Raw genomic sequence first — 20,447 nt, forward strand, 5'->3', positions numbered from 1 at the left:
TACACTCTATAAAGTAATGGTATCAGTAACAGTGTTACATAGAATACACTCTATAAAGTAATAGTAGCAGTAACAGTGTTACATAGAATACACTCTATAAAGTAATGGTATCAGTAACAGCGTTACATAGAATACACTCTATAAAGTAATGGTACCAGTAACAGTGTTACATAGAATACACTCTATAAAGTAATGGTATCAGTAACAGCGTTACATATAATACACTCTATAAAGTAATGGTATCAGTAACAGCGTTACATATAATACACTCTATAAAGTAATGGTACCAGTAACAGTGTTACATAGAATACACTCTATAAAGTAATGGTATCAGTAACAGCGTTACATATAATACACTCTATAAAGTAATGGTATCAGTAACAGCGTTACATATAATACACTCTATAAAGTAATGGTACCAGTAACAGTGTTACATAGAATACACTCTATAAAGTAATGGTATCAGTAACAGCGTTACATATAATACACTCTATAAAGTAATGGTATCAGTAACAGTGTTACATAGAATACACTCTATAAAATAATGGTACCAGTAACAGTGTTACATAGAATACACTCTATAAAGTAATGGTACCAGTAACAGTGTTATAATACACTCTATAAAGTAATGGTACCAGTAACAGTGTTACATAGAATACACTCTATAAAGTAATGGTACCACTAACAGTGTTATAATACACTCTATAAAGTAATGGTACCAGTAAGAGTGTTACATAGAATAGACCAGAACACCACTCCACATGTTGTGGTTGTTTGAGCTATCATGGAGCCTTTTCCCAGAGGGTAATTTCATGTAAACTGTGTCTCTCTCCTCCAGCTCTATGATCATTCCATTAGAAATGGATTCCCAGTCTCCATGCTTATTGTATCCAGTGTTAAGCATAAGACTATGATTATTTTTGCACATCTGGATAGACACAAACTGTGGTGATGGTCCTCCATAGTGAGCTGCAGTGAACCTGAAGTGATAAACTCCTTTAACAGGAGATGTGAAGATACCTGTCAGACAACACACACACACACACACACACACACACACACACACACACACACACACACACACACACACACACACACACACACACACACACACACACACACACACTTGTGAGAATATCCTTATTTCAATGTGAAAATGTGAATTGATTGATTGATTGATTGAAATTTTTATTAGGCAAAAGAATGTAAAACAACACAGTTACATTTATAATGCTTTTGTCTAAAAGGTCCGGCCAAAAAAGTCCTTGCGGACTTGTTTCCGTTGGGGTCCTTGAGTTAATTTCATAGACATATATAGTAGCAACCAAACAGTTCAAAAATCAACATGAAAATACAGATAATACAGAAAAAATACCACTATGTACAAAAAAAGCATTTAAAAAATATATGTACAAAAAAAGGGGGGGGGGAAGCATGGAAAAATAAAAATTATATACAAAAAAAGCATGAGGAAATACAAAATATGTACAAAAAGAGGAGGGGGGGGTCGTCTGTCTACAGGGAAACTGGTACTAGCTCCTCTTTCGGCCTCCAGAAAGATGGGTTTTTAGGGCTGTTTTGAATGAGCCCAGGGAACTGCATTTTTTGAGGGATGGGGTTAGACTATTCCATTCCTTGGTGGCTGTGCTATAGAAGGAGAATTTGCCCATGTTTGTTTTATGGGAGGGTGGTACCAGATTGTTGTTTACGCTCCCTCTAGTTTCGTGGCTGTGGGTGTCACTAACTTTTTCGAGGTATTTATACAGATATGCGGGTATAGGGGGCATATCGGGCAAATCTGCATTTACAATTTTGAAGACCAGACCCATTTTTAGTTGTTTAACCCTGTCTTCCACCCTGAGCCAGCCTAGGCTGGCAAAGTGAGTGGGAGAGAGGTGGGTCATGGGCCCCAGTCCGAGAAGTAGTCGGATCAGTTTGTTTTGGGAGGTTTGAAGCTTAGTCTGCAGTGACACTGAGGTGTTGGAGTACCAAGAGGAGCTAGCATAGTCAAAAAGGGGCTGTATCAGGGCCCCTGAGAGGGTCCTGAGGGCCTGAGGGTTGACAAAAGAGGAAACTCTGCCCATAAATCTGGTTCTCTGGTTTACTCCTTTGACCACCTTTGTTGCCATGCTTTCACCTGTCAGGTATTTGTCAAGAATACATCCCAAATAGGTAATCTCTTCTTTGCTAGTGATGATTGTGTCATCGACTTTGACCTTGAAGTCATTTACCTTCATTTTACTGAGGGAATGTCTGGTCCCAAATAGGATGGATTCAGTTTTCCCAAGGTGTAGAGACAGTTTGTTATCGGTCAGCCAGGTACGGATTTTTGAGAGTTCAGAGCTGAGAGCTTCCTCAACTTGCAACTTGTCCTCACCCGAGATCAGGAGTGCCGAGTCATCAGCGAACAGGAACAGTTTGCAGTTACAGGCAGCATTCATGTCGTTAATGTATAGAAGGAACAGTAACGGCCCTAGAATGCTGCCTTGAGGAACCCCGCAGCTCACCGGGAGGGATGAGGACATGGTTCCGTTGATGTCAACCACTTGTTCTCTACCCTCCAGGTAAGATCTCATCCACTTTAGTGATGTGCAATCAAAACCAATCGCCCTCAGCTTATCAAGTAGAATTGCGTGGTTTACAGTGTCAAACGCCTTTTGGAGGTCCAGCATGACCATGCCACAGTATTTGCCCGAGTCTACCTCACGTTTGATGTAGTCGGTCAAATATAGTAGGCATGTGTCAGTGGAGTGGGATGTTCTGAAGCCTGATTGGAATTCAAACAACAGTTTACGCTCGCTGAGGTAGCTGTTGATTTGTTCTTGGATTGATCGCTCTATAACCTTTGAGATGGAACAAAGGATGGAAACAGGCCTATAGTTGCCAGGGTCTAGTTTGCTTCCTTTTTTAAATAGAGGGATTACTCTTGCCAACTTGAATTCTTGTGGGACGTGACACTGACTGATGGATAAGTTTGTAATGTGGGCTACTATGGGAGCAATGGAGACCGCTGCGTCTCTGAGGAATCTGGTGGGGATGTTGTCAAGGCCGGTGGCCTTGTTTGGCTGTAGGGCGAGGAGTTTGTTTTGCACATCCTCAGTCAATACAGGTTTGAAAAAAAAGGAATCTTTTTTAGCCCCTAGTTTCTCATAGTGAGCTTGAATGTGGTCGGGGCCGTACAGACCTGAATGCTGAGGGAGTTTGCTTACCAACTGGGTTGCAACTGTGGTGAAGAAACTGTTAAAACAGTCCGCTACCAATTGCTTGTCGGTAGTGAGTGAGCCACTTGAAATAATGCAAATGTTTGTAGATTTAGTCTGAATTTTCCCGTTGCAGCCTAATTGTTTTAGTGCCTCCCACAGTTTTTGTGGGTGGCTTTTGTTTGCCTCTATGTTCTCATTTAAGAAATTCTTTTTGGCATTTCTGATCAATTTAGTAACTACATTTCGTAGATTTCTGCACTTTTCAAGTAGCTGCTCACTTTTGTTTTTCCTGAGCTCAGAGTAGCTTTTGTTCCTGAGTTTGATGGCATTCAAAATGTCACCCTTCATTTTTTGAAGATTTATTATAAGGCTGTATTAATCTAATAATAACTAATAACTCAGAGCACAGGTTATTGTGGCCTCCTGGTGGCGCTATAATAGGCCAATGTGTAAAGGGTGCCATTTTTGGCCGTGCACGGCAATCGGACACTGCATTTATGATTTGCGGCATTTTGTTCAAAACAAGCCAATACTGCAAACTTTAGATGTGAATCTTAGCCAATCAGGATGGAATGTGAAAAATCAAACAGATCCATCTTGATCACATGACTATAGTGATCATGTGTACCGATTTGCGTGAAAATTTGATAAAATGGGAAGGAGTAAAATAAAATAAAATGTTTTACATAAGTCGGCCTCCTGGTGGCGCTATAAAAGGCAGATGTGAAAAATGCAGGGCAAAGGTTTTTCCTTGACCTCTAGGGAGTGCGCATACCAAGTTTTACACAAATCGGTGCAGTTATAGGAAAAAACACGAATCGGCCTGTTATAGCGCTACCATGAGGCTGATTTGAACATTTTGAAGTGGCATTTCTTTCTGGTTCTAGTGGGAATGTCCGTGCAAAATTTCAGGGACATTGCGTGCTGTGTTCATGATTTGAGGCATTTTGTTCTCCTGCAAACTTTGGAAGCCATCTTTAGCCAATCAGGATGCAATCTGGGAACCCATCGCCAAATGAAAAGTTTTTTACTATCTCACTTAGCTCTGGGAGGAGCTCGACGTAGCACACGTGCGCAAGGAAACCGGGGTTTTGGTCTGCCTTCAGCCTTTCACTTCCGGTGGTGCGACTATGTTTTCATTCCCACTAACAATATTTCTACACGGAACACTAACACCACTTCTCCCAAAGAACATGGATCATTTTGGTTATAAACCCACTTGTTTCTATGATGAAAGAGGTGTGAATATCTTTCCGTGGTTTTGTCTGCTCCGAGGACGCTATTGTTAAATGAGTTTCGGTTTGTTTCGAGTGGGGAAGGATCGGCGGACACGTAAATCCCGCCCACTACATTTGATTGGGTAAAGCGCGGCCTGCTTCCTGATCTGAAGGCACGCCCACTTGTAGGCCAGTGCGTACGCGATATGACGAACCCCCCCGACAGATTCAAACGCAGAGCAGAATCTGTTCTTGAGAGATGTAATATGAAAAATCTGACTATAAAGATACTGTGTACCGATTTGCGTGATGTTTGGACAACATATGTAGGAGTACGGTCAAAAAATGTGTTTTGCAAAAAGCGGCCTCCTGGTGGCGCTATAACAGGCCCATGTGAACAATTTGGGGCAGAGGTTCTGAATTGGCATCCAGGGAGTGTGTGTACAGTTTCGCTGCGATGAAGCCAACGGTGCCGGATATTAGCTGTCCACAGACGGACAGACAGACGGACAGACAGACGGACGGACGGGGTGCAAAACATACTCTCTCGCCCTGCCTTTCGGTCTGGCGGAGACAATAATAATAATAAATAAAACTCAGATCTGATAGATATTGTTGTTGTCGGCAGAAACCTTGTATCTTCACATTTCATCTTGTTTATGTTTTGTCATGAATGAATGTCCTACTTTATACTTCTTCATATGACAGTGTCACACACAAGTAGCACAAATAGCAGATCTACAAACTCATATCACATCATGGTGTTGTGAGCTTGTAGATCTGTTTTCCCCCCTCACACAAACTCTGTGTGCGCGCGCGCCGCCTCTTATGGGCACAGCAGCAAAGGCAGCGGCAGCACTGGACGGAGCTGAGGTTGCAAGGGAAGACTGCATGTCTCCCTGCTGCGGACCACTCTCTGTCTCTCACTGTGTTAAAAAATGTTGCTTTAGACAAATGCATTGTTGTCTTTACTCTGAAAGCAAGGTTGCAGGTTTTACCATCTAAACTTAACCTCTCCATCTGGTTTCCAGGCAACCATGCTCCTCACTGTATACATCATAGTCATGAACAAATAGCTGAAACCATGTCCCACATCTTAAATGGGTGCCATGTATACAGGGGACTCTACAGAAGTAGGCATGACAGAATAGTGGATTTGATATCAAAAGATATCACTTCTATTTTCAGGTCCTCCTTCATGCTGTATAAGCATTCTACTGTGAAGCCGAGCATGTTTAACCTGTGTAACGATGATTCTGTGTTCTCTAACATTTCAGCTAACACCCCTGATGTCTTTGTTGTTAATGAAAACAATAGGGAGGTGTTCATTCTCGAGGTCGGCTGTACTTTTGATTACAGCTTAGAGGAAGCCTTCCTAACCAAAGTGTTAAAATATCATCAGCTAGAGCAGACCATCTCTCAGCTAGGCTACAGATGTAAACTTTTGGTTTGTATCTTTGGTAGCCTATAGGGCACAAGTTGGTTGTGAGGGGCCTCCAAATGGCTGGCCTCTTCAAAAGGAGGGCTAAACAATTAGCAAGGTACTGCTCAATATCAGCTATTATAGGAAGCCGCTCAATTTGGAGGAGGCGTTGTTTCCTTTACCCATGATTGTTGTCCGCTGTGTTCGACAAGTATGCCATCTTTTGTTTTGTATGTAACGTTGCTCTGCCTTACATGCACTTTGTAACTGGCTGTTTCCCTTTATCTGACTGCACTGGCAGTGTTTATGTCCTTTGTACACCTTGTACTTCTTATTATGTGGACATAAATAAATATTTCAAATGTGTGTGTGTGTGTGCGCGTGTACATTGGATCCATTGGAACAAAAGCTTCCATAAAAGTAACAGTTTTGGACTTACAAGGTTTCCACCTGACAACAACCATATGTAAGCTGTGTAACCTTTGACCTAGTTATTTCCCCATCTCCTCCTACCCATGAGGCGGGCAACCAACTGGACCTGATCTTCACCAGAGGCTGCTCTATTGCTAACCTGTCTGTCACTCCTCTTTCCAGTGAAAAGGGTAAGAAACTCTCTGATCACTATTTCATGTCCTACTCTCTCTCTCTCTCCTCTCCCCCCTCACAGCCCCTCCCTACTCACATGATTTCCTCACGTCACAATCTTCGCTCACTTTCCTCCACTGATCTTTCCTCTTCTATTCTCTCTGCTCTCCCTGCCCCTGAATCCTTTGCTCTTCTATCCCCTGATACCGCCACAGATCTTCTTTTCTCTACTCTATCCTCTTCTCTCGACCATCTCTGTCCCCTCACCACCAGGCCTGCACGCCAAACTCCACCTGCCCCCTGGTTGTCGGACTCAGTGCGTACTGAGAGACGGAGCCTGAGAGCGGCTGAGCGCAAATGGAGAAATGGCAACCTCCTGGAAGACCTTCTCACCTTCCAATCTCTCATTTCTACTTTTTCCTCCTCTCTATCAGCTGCTAAAGCTGCTTTTTTCTGCACTAAAATTCAGGCTTCTGCTTCCAACCCTAAAAAACTCTTTGAAACTTTCTCCTCTCTCCTGCAACCACCACCCCCTCCTCCCTCCTCGTCCCTCCTCCCCGACGATTTCGCCAACTTCTTTGACAAGAAGGTGAACGATATCCGATCCTCCTTCCCTCCTCCCCCGGCTGGTGCCCTGCGCACTACCCACACCCGTCTGCCTGCCACCCCCCCCTCTCTACCTTCATCTACTCCTCTCCCCCCCCCCATCCCCTCTCTATCTCACTTCTCTCCCCTCTCCCCTAACGAGGTCCTTCTCCTTGTTACCTCTAGTCGCCCCACCTCATGCTCTCTGGACCCGGTCCCATCCACTCTGTTGCAGTCTATTGCACCTGAACTTCTTCCCTTCTTAACCCACCTTATTAACACCTCTCTGACATCTGGCTACTTTCCCTCTACTTTCAAGACTGCCAGAGTCACCCCCCTCCTGAAGAAACCGACACTTGACCCCTCTGAGATCAAGAACTACAGACCGGTTTCCCTTCTATCCTTCCTATCTAAAACTCTCGAACGTGCTGTATTTAAACAACTGTCCTCCTATCTCCACCAGAACAACCTCCTGGACTCCAACCAGTCTGGGTTCAAAGTGGGTCACTCGACAGAGACTGCCCTCCTGGCAGTGACGGAGTCGCTCCATGCCGCTAGAGCGAACTCTCTCTCCTCCGTGCTGATACTCCTGGACCTGTCTGCAGCGTTCGACACGGTGAACCATCAGATCCTCCTCTCCACCCTTGAGGGGATGGGTGTCTCAGGCTCTGCATTCTCCCGGTTTGCATCCTACCTGACGGGTCGCTCCTACCAGGTGATGCTGAGAGGGTCTGTGTCAGAACCACACAGGCTCACAACTGGGGTTCCCCAAGGCTCGGTTCTGGGTCCTCTTCTTTTTTCTCTCTACACTACATCTCTTGGTGCTGTCATCCACTCCCATGGCTTTTCCTACCACTGCTATGCCGATGACACCCAGCTAATCCTCTCATTCCCCCCCTCTGATACCCAGGTGGAGGCACGCATTGCTGCTTGTCTGGCTGACATCTCGGAGTGGATGTCGACAAACCACCTGAAGCTCAACCTGGACAAGACCGAGCTGATGTTCCTCCCGGGGAAGGGCTGTCCGCACCGAGACATGGCCATCACCATTGATAATGCTGTGGTGACCTCAACTCGGACTACAAAGAATCTGGGTGTGACCCTGGACGATCAACTGACGTTCTCGGCAAACATCGCATCAGTGACGAGGTCCTGCAGATTCCTGCTCTACAACATCAGGAGGATTCGCCCCTTCCTCACGGAGAACGCAGCCCAGGTGCTCATCCAGGCTCTCGTCATCTCCCGCCTGGACTACTGCAACTCCCTCCTTGCTGGTGCTCCGGCATCTGCCATCAAACCTCTGGAGCTTGTTCAGAAAGCTGCGGCTCGTCTGGTGTTCAACCGCCCCAAGTTCTCCCACACAACCATCCTTCTCCGCTCTCTACACTGGCTCCCCGTAGCGGCTCGCATCCAGTTCAAAACCCTGGTGCTAGCCTATAGGGCAGTGAAAGGAACAGCTCCTTCCTACCTCCGGGCTATGGTCGATGCCTACACCCCTGCCCGACCACTTCGGTCTGCCACCTCGGGGCGACTGATTGCCTCGTCACTCAAGGGTCCTTCTGGCCGATCCACACGGTCACGACTCTTTTCTGTTCTGGCCCCACAGTGGTGGAATGAACTTCCCACTGATGTTAGGACAGCAGAGTCACTGCCCATATTTCGCCGCAGGCTGAAAACTCACCTCTTCAGGAAACACTACCCTTCCTCTCTGCCTGACCTACTTGTTGTTAACTAGTTGTACGAACGCTTGTTTTCTATTGCTGTATTGTTTATTGGATTATTGGATTGTTTATTGGATCTTGTTTAGTCGATATACTTATTTGTTTTAGCTCATGCTCATTTGATTTAGCTATTTTGTCTCATCTGTTTAAGGAAATAGGTAGCTGATATATTGCACTTTTACCTTAGCGCTAGGTATACTCTTGGTTGCTTGTTTATGCAGAAAATGCACTAAAAACTTCTGGTGATTAGTAGTTTTCGTTCCCTACCTATGTTGAAAACACTTATTGTAAGTCGCTTTGGATAAAAGCGTCTGCTAAATGACTGTAATGTAATGTAATGTAATGTAATTACAATGTTTCTACCTGACAACAACCATATGTAAACTGTGTAATTACAAGGTTTCTACCTGACAACAACCATATGTAAACTGTGTAATTACAAGGTTTCTACCTGAAAACAACCATATGTAAACTGTGTAATTACAAGGTTTCTACCTGACAACAACCATATGTAAACTGTGTAATTACAAGGTTTCTACCTGACAACAACCATATGTAAGCTGTGTAATTACAAGGTTTCTACCTGACAACAACCATATGTAAGCTGTGTAATTACAAGGTTTCTACCTGACAACAACCATATGTAAGCTGTGTAATTACAAGGTTTCTACCTGACAACAACCATATGTAAGCTGTGTAATTACAAGGTTTCTACCTGACAACAACCATATGTAAGCTGTGTAATTACAAGGTTTCTACCTGGCAACAACCATATGTAAACTGTGTAATTACAAGGTTTCTACCTGACAACAACCATATGTAAACTGTGTAATTACAAGGTTTCTACCTGACAACAACCATACAAGCTGTGTAATTACAAGGTTTCTACATGACAACAACCATATGTAAACTGTGTAATTACAAGGTTTCTACCTGACAACAACCATATGTAAACTGTGTAATTACAAGGTTTCTACCTGACAACAACCATATGTAAGCTCTGTAATTAGTTGGTGAGTTAATTACTGTAATTACGTCAAGTTCATTAACACCACTTAAATCACTGCTTCTCAACCTGTGGGTCAGGACCCCCAGGGGGGCCTTATATGAAGATAAGATTAAAATCTTCACTTACCTGTAGATGGATTGTATGCGTTGCCGATGTTGGTGAAGACCCTCTTATAGACCAGAGTGGCGTCAGAACTAAATGGTCCAACATCTCCAGCATTACTCAAACCAACAGAGAAGACCACCTGTGGTTTGTCTGTCAACACAGGAACATGAAACAACTGTTATTAATACAAAAGTATAAATTATAATAAACCCTCAAGCCTTACAGTATACACTTAATCGTACCAAAAATAGCAGATCTACAAGCTCACAACACGGCGTTGCAGTGTGACACATTATGGGATTGTAGATCTGCTCATTTTGCTACTGTAAAAAAATAATGTGTTGTGTTGTGTGTTATAGTATAGTAGCTTATATTACAGCTTCAACAAGACAAAGGAGTCAAACTAAACAGTGTCTACAGTACTATACAACATTCTATCCAATTCACTTTATTTATATAATTAAAACAACAGTGTTGAACCAAAGTGCTGTACACTCAGTAACAAAGTTACTGAGCAAAGTAAAAAAATACCAAGAGCAAAAACAATACACAACTAGAAGAAGTGCTCCTCGGAGCACAGGTCTCCGCCAGGTCAGGTATTGGGGGCCAGCAATGTCCGGAATTCGCCAATCAGGACGGAATATGAAAAATCGGACGGAACCATCGCTTGACTACAGAGATAATGTGTACCGATTTGCATGATGTTTGGAGAACATTTGTAGGAGTAGGCTAATATAAAAAAGAAAAATGTTGCAAAATGTGGCCTCCTGGTGGTGCTATAATAGGGCAATGTTAAAAGGGGGGTATTTGTTTGTCAACGTAGTGCAAATGTGCGTGTAAAGTTTCACGCAATCGGATGCTGCGTTCATGATTTGCTGTATTTTGATCAAAACGGGCCACTCCTGCAAACTTCAGTCTTAGCCAACAAGTAAGACGCGCGAACGCTGGAAGCGAACGCAGCTCGAAAATATTGTGTATTTACGGACTTGTAATCCGTGTTATTTCACCGTGATGGGGAGAGAACATTGACTGTGTGTGTGTGTGTGTGTGTGTGTGTGTGTTTTGCAGGCTGTTGTGCATTTTAATCAGAGCATTGTCTAAATTCCTGCACTCTGGCGCACTCTGGCGGCTGCACACAGGCAGTGCACGCACGTGAGTCACATGGGGGCGCGAGCCAATGAGAGCGCGGCTGCACACAGACACACACACACACACAACCCGAGCACGGTTACATAGTAAGCTCCACTTGGTCGGAGGCGCGGCGAATGGAATATCAAAAATCAAACAGATCCGTCTTGTTCACATGACTATAGAGATCATGTGTACCGATTTGCGTGAACTTTTGATAAAATTCTGAAGGCTTAATATCCAAAAATGTGTTTTACATAAGTCGGCCTCCAGTTGGCGCTATAAAATGCAGGGCAAAGGTTTTTCCTTGGCCTCTAGAGAGTGCACATACAAAGTTTTACACAGATCGGTGCAGTTATAGGTAAAAACACGAATCGGCCTGTTATAGCGCCACCATGAGATTGATTTAAAAAAAATCAAGTGGCATATCTTCCTCGGCCTAGATGGAATGTACGTGCAAAATTTCACGGAAATTGCATGCTGTGTTCATGATTTGACTATAAAAGGTCCATGTGAAAAATTTGGTGCAGAGGTTCTGCTCTGGCATCCAGGCAGTGTGTGTGCACAGTTTCGCTGCGATCAAGCCAGCGGTGCCAGAGATTAGCTGTACACAGACAGAATGACATACGGACGGACGGACACACAGACAGATGGACAGGGGGTAAAACATACTCTCGCCATGCTTTTCGGCCTGGCGGAGACAATAAACAGGACAACATATAGACACATTGCCAAATGGAAAACAACAACTCTCAGTCTGAATTTACGAACGCCAAGGAGCACAAGTGAGTTTTTAAACGTGATTTAAACTCAGGCATGGTTTGAGATCAGCTTTACCATGGGGAGATCGTTCCGCAGTTTGGGCGCTACAGCAGAAAGTGTTCTATCTCCCCTAGTCTTCAGCCTTGTTGGTGGGACCTTAAGAAGTGACTGGTCAGTAAATGGTGCTTTTATCCAAAGCGCTTCACATAGATTGTGCATTACATTCACCCATTCACACACCCATTCACACACCCATTCACACACCCATTCACATACCCATACCCATACCCATTCATACACCCATTCACACACCGATGGAGGAGGAAACCATGCAAGGCACCAACCTGCTCATCAGGAGCAATTAGGGCTCTTGCTCAAGGACACTTCTACACTAACTCTGGGGGAGCCCGGGATCGAACTGGAAACCTCACGATTGCCATCCGGCCGCTCTACCGGCTACTCTACCCCTGAGCCACTGCCGCCCCCCCACTGTAGGATCTATTGTACTCTATACAACATTCTATTGTTATGAGTGACTTAAAGAATATTCATTAAGATACAGTAGGATCTATTGTACTCTATACAACATTCTATTGTTATGAGTGACTTTATGAATATTCAGTAAGATACAGTAGGATCATATTTTATGATGTGTGTCACATTACCATCTAACTTTTACACATAATTAGGGCCCGAGCACTGCACAGTAGTGCGAAGCCCTATTGGAACTGCAATGATTATTATTATTATTCCGCTTCCCGATAATGAATCGATAAAATGAGGGCCTAAACGTACTCAAAAAGTTACGCAACATTGCACACACATTACCAGTGGCGAAAAATTACGTATTTTAATCGTCTCAAAAAGGGGCGTGGCCTAATGGCTCAATAGCGCCCCCTACAAAGGTTTGTGCTTCAAGCCCAACAATACGTTTTCACCTACATGCATGCAAATTGGTACACACCTGTATCATGTCCCGACTTAGAAGAAACTCTCTTGGAGCCATGACCTAAACCAAACAGGAAGCCGGCCATTTTGAATTGATAGTGGCGTTTTTGTGTATTTCACGCCATTTTCACGGGTTGTACTGTAACGAACGAAATTCGCTCAGAGTACACCGAGTTAAGACCTTAACGATGAAAGGTTATCAAAAGCTTGCGTTTTCGTAAAACGGCGTTACCATGGCGAAGTGTCTAACTTCAACGCCAAACAGGAAGTGAAAATAACCAATCTACAATTCCTATTGGCTGGGCTTTTAACAGCCATTACTCCACTTCCCAGCATCAAAAATCTACTAAACTTGCAAGGCACACTTAGACGGCCAATAGGGACAGGCTGTAATTGCTTAACCCTGCAAGACCCGGATATATTTCTACTTACAAAAAAAAATAATCAACCTTTCAGATGGTGTTTTAGGAGTACTTTGGAGAGGAAAATATAATGTTTTTTAAAAAAAATAGTTTTCGTAAGGTTTTATTGAAATGTTGTAATATTACAACAGTGGGTCTAACGGGTAGCAGAATTTCCTATAGGCCATTTTTACTCACTGTCAGAATAGCATGGCAAATGTCTATATACTTCACTAAAACAACTTAAGGGTTCATTTATATGGTTATGGTTTATCATTTGGCCTCAGAACAGTATACATTATGAATAATATTGGGCCTCAGAACAGTACATTATGAATAATAACATCAATAAGCCATATTTTTAAGAATTTTGATTTTATTAAAAGAACAAAATGAAAAACAGTACAATGAATGTACTAAAGAAACCTCTCATGTACTGCTTGATGCTGCTGAACCTCCCCTTGAATGGAATCATCATCTCATCCACAGAGTTGTGCTCTTCTGGCACCACCTGTAGGCACTTCTCTCTGAACGAATTCAGCCATGGTCGGATTTTCCAGAGTTTGTCCTTCTTTTCACTCTCTGGCACTGTCAAGTTGTCAACTAGATGTAACGAGGTCATCAAAGACTGATATCTGTTGCGTGGCATCACATCAGCTACAGGGGCATATCGTGTGTTGGCTTCCCAGTACATTCGGCATCCATTCATTTGTACAAGGCCCATGTTCAGATGCATGCCCATCATTTGCTCTATTTCTTTTCCACTTGTGTTAACTGATGTTCCTGTTGTTTGAAGGCTGTACACATTTGTGTTTGTTGTCAGGGAGTCAATCATGTCTTCGGACACAAACCGGCGGAAGTACTGCAGTGGTGTGTGGAGTGAACTCACATCTTCAGTCAAAGGTGGACCAGAAAAGTCTGTATTAGGGCTGATGAAGGTCTTCTTCTGCCACTGATATCTTTCACTGGGTTTGGCGTGTTTGGCCGGTTGGGGGGGGGGGGGCAGTGGGTCAGTGGGTTCACTGGGTTCACTGGGTGGATGGTTTTCTTTGGACTCCTCTCCACAGGCCTCTTCATCCGACTCTTCATCAGTTTCAGTAAAGTCGATGTCCACATCACTCTCTCCATTCATTACAATATCCAACACATCCCTTGCAGTGAAGCGAGGCTCTCTCCTTGCTTGTGGCATTCTGAAATGAAAATAAAGAAATACCATTAGTACATTAGTACTAGCACATCTCACTGCAGGTACATATTTCACAAGTCACACAATACTGTCTGGCCAACCTATTGTACTTTGCTTATCCTCACAAGTGGCATCAGTGATGATGGTACTTAGCACCATCAGTGATGAATGATGATGCTTAGCCTAACAAAGGGATTGGGGATGACTGTAAGTGGGCAATCCCAACACCCATCACATGAACAATGATGAGAGATTCTTAACTGGGCGACTCCCATATGAACAATTACCATACACTGATTGCTAACCACAAACATTACCAAAATGTTTTGCTAAAACATTATAGGCAATGACATGTTATAAGCTAATGATGCAGTATATTTGTCTTCGAGTACAATTGGTTACAATATACAAATTGGTATATATATATATATATATATATATATATATATATATATATATATATATATATATATATATATATATATATATACATACATACATACATACATACACACACACACACACACACACACACACACACACACACACACACACACACACACACACACACACACACACACACACACACACACACACACACACACACACACACACACACACACATACCAATTTGTATGTTTTAACCAATTGTACTCGAAGACAAATATACTGCTTTAGCTTATAAGTTATAACATTTCATTGCCTATAATGTTTTAGCAAAACATTTTGGTAATGTTTGTGGTTATTTGTGGTATATATATATATATAGTAATGCAATGTGGGGAAAATACACATAATTGTATAAATGTATTGTGAAAACTATAAGACTCCACTTAGCCAGGTGAACAGGTGGCATTGCTATTTGCTACCACTATGACCCAGAGTTGTAAAAAAACAACAAGTATAAAGCATGCTCTAATTTACATTTGGGGGATATCTTTCCCAATAATATCATATGTACATGTTCTAGACATTCTAATGATCACCAAAAAAATTATTGCAGACATTTTACTTACTTTTTTGTGAGAAATCCTGTCCAGTGAAAAAGAGATTGTTCTTCCTTCAAGGATTTTCAAGTTGTGACTTTTCCTGCCTCTGTGGGGGGTATTTATATGCAAATATCCCGGCCAATGACATTGCAAGACTAAACAATAGGATCCAATGATGATGTTTAGGTGAAAGAATAACAGGAAAACAAATGATTTATACCATGTTTTTGATAAAATACAAATGTTGTAATATTACAACTGCGGGTCTTGGAGGGTTAAGCTATGTAGCCTAACTTTTCAGCTGATTGCCATACAGACTTGTATCGTGGACAGAGCTGCGAGGGCCCGTTCATCGCTGCTTGCAGCTTTAATTGCTCATTAGATTTGTTCAACTATGGACATTGATTACATATTCACTTAATCTACTAGTTTCTCATTTTTGTTTTCTATGCATATCTGCCGAATATGATGTATCAGTGTTAAGTCATTATGTTTTACTTATTCTTAACATAATGCATATAATGTTTTAACAGCATCAGTGTTAAGTCAACATATGTTTACTAAACATAATGAATATAATGTTTTAACAGCATCAGTGTTAAGTCAACATATGTTTACTAAACATAATGAATATAATGTTTTAACAGCATCAGTGTTAAGTCAACATATGTTTACTAAACATACTTACTCTTCAGTTCCTGCACTTGGGTCTGTACGATGGACAGCTGAGCAAGGTGGGCTGAAATCAATACAACATTCATATGAAATCATTCATAAATACTCACACAGGTAATTAACACTACATTAACACAATCACCCGACCGCCAATCCCGTGAATCTACGGGATAAAAAATCCAACCATTCACAGACGAGCCCCTAGATCCACGGGATAGGGTCTTTTCAGTGGTTAAGTTAGATTCGGCCCTCCAGCAGCTTGTGGGTTAATATCTTTCATGTAGATGACAGAGAAGTTGAGAAGTCATGTGATCCGGTCAAGTGATCACACAAACACGGTTACAAATGAGTCTAAGCCGCGCGGCCGCGGGTAACGTCAGGGTCCGCCATCACAAACCGAAACAGTAAACACATTCTAGCTCTGGGAGACAGGATCGTACCATGAGAAGTGAGCGGATGAGGCGCGCGTTCCCATGACATTCTCGTGCTCGTATGTGCACACGCGTGCGGGTGATGATCTTTTCTCCAGGATGTTGGCGTGCGAAAGCCCTTCATAAACAACCCGTTGATCCGAGCAAAAACAAGACTCTAAGTCTGCAAACTGTAGTATCACCCCTCTGTGTCAGAGGAGAGATACAAAAAAAACAGCCGATTCACAGGCGCGAGCACACGACCATGGAAAACGAACGGTGGATTGGACTCCCTCCCCCTTTGAAACGAACGGTGGAACCCTTCTGCGTCGTCCCTCGACAGACGGTGGAATTGACGATCTTCCGAGGGGGGGGAGAGTGTGTGTGTGTGTGTGTGTGTGTGTGTGTGTGTGTGTGTGTGTGTGTGTGTGTGTGTGTGTGTGTGTGTGTGTGTGTGTGTGTGTGTGTGCGTGCGTGCGTGCGTGCGTGCGTGCGTGCGTGCGTGCGCACGCGCGTGCGCGCGTGCGTGCGCGCGCGTGCGTGCGTGAATAGCCGATCCACAAGCTCACAACCTCTGAGCTTGTAGATCGGCTATTTCCCTACTAGGTTTGAATTTCTATGTAGTGTGTGGACTATTAGCCAACTTTAGTTAGTTAGGTTAGGTGTTACAAATAGTAAATATCACTTTGTTTTGTGCTTGTTTTCATAGACCTGGTTGCTTATTTATCTCGCAAAATCTGGCGTTCATTGGAATTTGCAGTCTCCCGTGACCGCTAGATCAGTGGGTCTCAACCTGTGGGTTGGGACCTCAACGCCTCGTTGTGAGCTTGTAGATAGATACTTTATTGTCCTTGCGGAAATTAATTTTGTACCAAGCAGCCATCAGGATACAAAAAAAACACAAAACATAACATAAATACACAATACATAGACAGATCACACAATACATTGACAGCGCTATACACAGCTCCTCTCTTACAGAATAAACACTAGAAAAGGCTACCAGGGCATTACATTACATTTTATGCACAGAACTGAGATGTGGCCTGTTTCAGGAGTCCTATACTTGTAGGGACAAATGATCTTGAAGCCCTAGCCTGCAACATTGGCACTGTGTACCTGCTATTTTCACAATATTTATCTGTGGAACCGAGTCAAACTAAATTCAAGTTCAAATATGACTATTTTTGGGGGGTCACGGCCTGAAAAGGTTGAGAACCACCGCAGCATAGATTACTGATTCAGGTCCATTTGGTCCCATTTGTGTTTTGTGCACTCTCACTCAGAGTTGTAAATGTGAAGTTGGAGAACCACTGTGTGAGAGAGACAGACAGACAGAGGGGAGGAAGAGAGGAAGAAGAAGAAGAGATGGCTTGTAAATCTGCTATTTTCACAATATTTATCTGTGGAACCGAGTCAAACTAAATGGGGGTCCCCAGTTCAAATATGATTATTTTGGGGGTCACGCCCTGGCATTCCTTATTTTTATTTATTTATTTTCACAAATGGTCATAAATGGCATAAAAGAAAAAGAAGCTGATCTACAAGCTCAGTAAAAGCTTGTAGGTCTGCTATTTGTTGCTATGAATACAGGTGTGGTTTGAGATTTTGACTTGCCCATTGGTGTGGCTTGGGCACAAAAGGTTTGAAAACCACTGCAGTATAGAATATTGGACTGGAAAATAAGTGTTCTCATGAAGCTCTCGATGACCAATTTATTGATGTTGCACTTTGAACTTTGAATTATTATTTATTATTATTTGATGTATATATAACTTGAGTTGAAAATTTTTGTTTGAAATGAGCTGAAATAGCGTGCACTTTGGAGTGAAACAGAGCCATAAATGTACCTTCAAAAGCAGTTTATTTTGTTAATAAACAAGTACTGTTTACATGACTGATGTCAATGAAGGCGCAAAATAAATGTCAAATCACTTTTGAAATCAGTCTTATGCCTCTAACGTGTCTCTTTCACTAAAATGCCCATAACTCTGATTCTAAAGAAAAAGACAATTTTATGTGTGAAAACAAGCTGTATTCAACTACCAATAGCTAAAAGATTATTTTCCAGATGAAAGAAGAGATTCTAATCTTTATTTTGAGATATTCCATGTGTTCATAGTCATAGCAAAAAATATTCTGTGGGTCCTCAAAGATGAGTCAGAATGGTCAAAATGCCTGGCAGTGGCTGCCGCCTGTTCTAGAAAACCTCTGGCAGTGAATGTGTTAACACATCGGGTGCCGAACACGGTCTGAACCGTGTTTTCACAGAGTAGCGCTTTGGTGCAGAACACGGTCTGAACCGTGTTTGCCTTTTTGTTTTTTTTCCACGCGGGAGGGGCTGGAGCAGCTCTGGGATCACCCGTGGTGAGAAGGAGAGGCCAGATGGATCACCGTGTCAAAAAACATGGCTCCCATCCGCTTCCGTTCTATCTCCTTCTCTAAAACTCCGAAACTTTTTACGCTGGGGAAAACGACTCATTTTGTATGCACGATCGCTCCGCCATTGTTACTCGCGTGAGAGATGTTATCGTTCCAGGCGTTAACCAGGACCATCGGGCAAAATGTAGGCATGCTTTTTTTCACATGGAATGCACGTCGTGGAGTCTACAGCTTAAACAGCGCTGCGCAGCTCAACGGTGAGATTTCTGGCACCGAACGTAATCTGTTATTATAAAATGCTAGCACCCAATGTGTTAATAACAGACAGATATACCATGCAGAATATCATAAAAACAGTTTATGTACAGTAAACAGTTCAGGGGGGTGGGCTTTGACATTTACAGGGGTTCAATTTTGAATTGCAGCCACCTGTAGGTACTCTTTTAGGGAATACCCACAGCTACAAGGCTGCAATGGATGTAGTGATGCAGTTTGGATCTACATACTTATGTGAAAAGACTTCCTCAGCACTGACTTAATTAAAAAATAAGTAAGGTCGATGGAAGATGATGTCTGAGTAGACGTCTCCAAAAGTAAACCCAGAATGGACTTGTTGTGCTCCCAGCATAGTGCCCACCCATCTCATTATATTAGTTTATTATTAGTTTATTCCTTGCCTTATAAATCATTTGTGCAGTTTTAAATTCAATTATATCTAGAAACCTCATCGTGTTGAACCTTAACCTTAACAATGTGTTTGTATGTTCATGATATCCTACCTTGTGAATTATTCTTATTGCTCTTTTTTGGATTGTGGTTGAAGGTTGCTTCAGTAAGTGTTACCTCTCACCTCCACACAGTGGGTCAGTAAGTGTTACCTCTCACCTCCACACAGTGGGTCAGTAAGTGTTTCCTCTCACCTCCACACAGTGGGTCAGTAAGTGTTACCTCTCACCTCCACACAGTGGGTCAGTAAGTGTTACCTCTCACCTCCACACAGTGGGTCAGTAAGTGTTACCTCTCACCTCCACACAGTGGGTCAGTAAGTGTTACCTCTCACCTCCACACAGTGGGTCAGATATGGCAGTATTAGTGTGTTGTACAAAGTGTACAGTGAATTGTGTATAAACACAGCTGTCATTTTTATTTAGAGGGAGAAATCTCAAATGTTTCATCATTTCACCAGTGGTGTAAAGTAACTAAATACATTTACTCAAGTACTGTACTTAAGTACAATTTTGAGGTATTTTTTACTTCACTGGAGCATTTCCAATTTTCTGTACTTTTACTTCTACTCTGCTACATCTTAGAGGCAAATATTGTACTTTTACTCCACTACAATTATTTGAAAACTTTAGCTACTAGTTACTTTTTTTGTTACAAAACACACATTCACTCATACAGTCAACTCTCTCCTGCCTGCATCCACTGAACATCAATGTGTTCTAATTACCTTCACTTTCTTTCTTCAAGGCCTCCACGCTGTTGTCACTGCTGCTCAGTCTGATTTGAAGGAGTTGGACCTGGCTGTCGCTGCTGCTCAGTCTGTGTTTGAGGATCTCCACCTGGGCCTCGCTGGCAGTGAACTTGGCAGCCATGTCTGAAAAATAGAACAATCAGAGCAAGTTAAAGAAGAAGGAGAGGGGGGGGGGGTATAAAGAGGTATAAAGCTGATGAGCCACAGGATGAAGCTATGGGAAAGAGTAGTGAAAGCTAAA

The 20,447-nt window shown here is 42.7% G+C and overlaps 1 protein-coding gene across 1 annotated transcript in view; it reads right to left on the reverse strand.

Annotated features, from left to right (window-relative positions):
• Positions 1–20,447, reverse strand: part of LOC308089728 (caprin-2-like) — a 30,154-nt gene that overhangs the window by 77 nt on the left and 9,630 nt on the right. Inside the window, exons 3-6 of the mRNA XM_080434621.1 lie at positions 20,183–20,329; positions 15,951–16,001; positions 9,870–9,998; positions 1–1,020 (exon numbers count right to left, since the gene is read on the reverse strand). The exon at positions 1–1,020 is cut by the window's left edge and continues 77 nt beyond it. Of these exons, the coding sequence (XP_080290747.1) occupies positions 731–1,020; positions 9,870–9,998; positions 15,951–16,001; positions 20,183–20,329 (617 nt within the window). The 3' untranslated portion in view covers positions 1–730. The remainder of the gene's footprint in view (positions 1,021–9,869; positions 9,999–15,950; positions 16,002–20,182; positions 20,330–20,447) is intronic.

Source organism: Gymnoscopelus braueri, assembly GCF_963280865.1.
Source record: "Gymnoscopelus braueri genome assembly, chromosome: 8".
NCBI classification, from domain to species: domain Eukaryota; kingdom Metazoa; phylum Chordata; class Actinopteri; order Myctophiformes; family Myctophidae; genus Gymnoscopelus; species Gymnoscopelus braueri.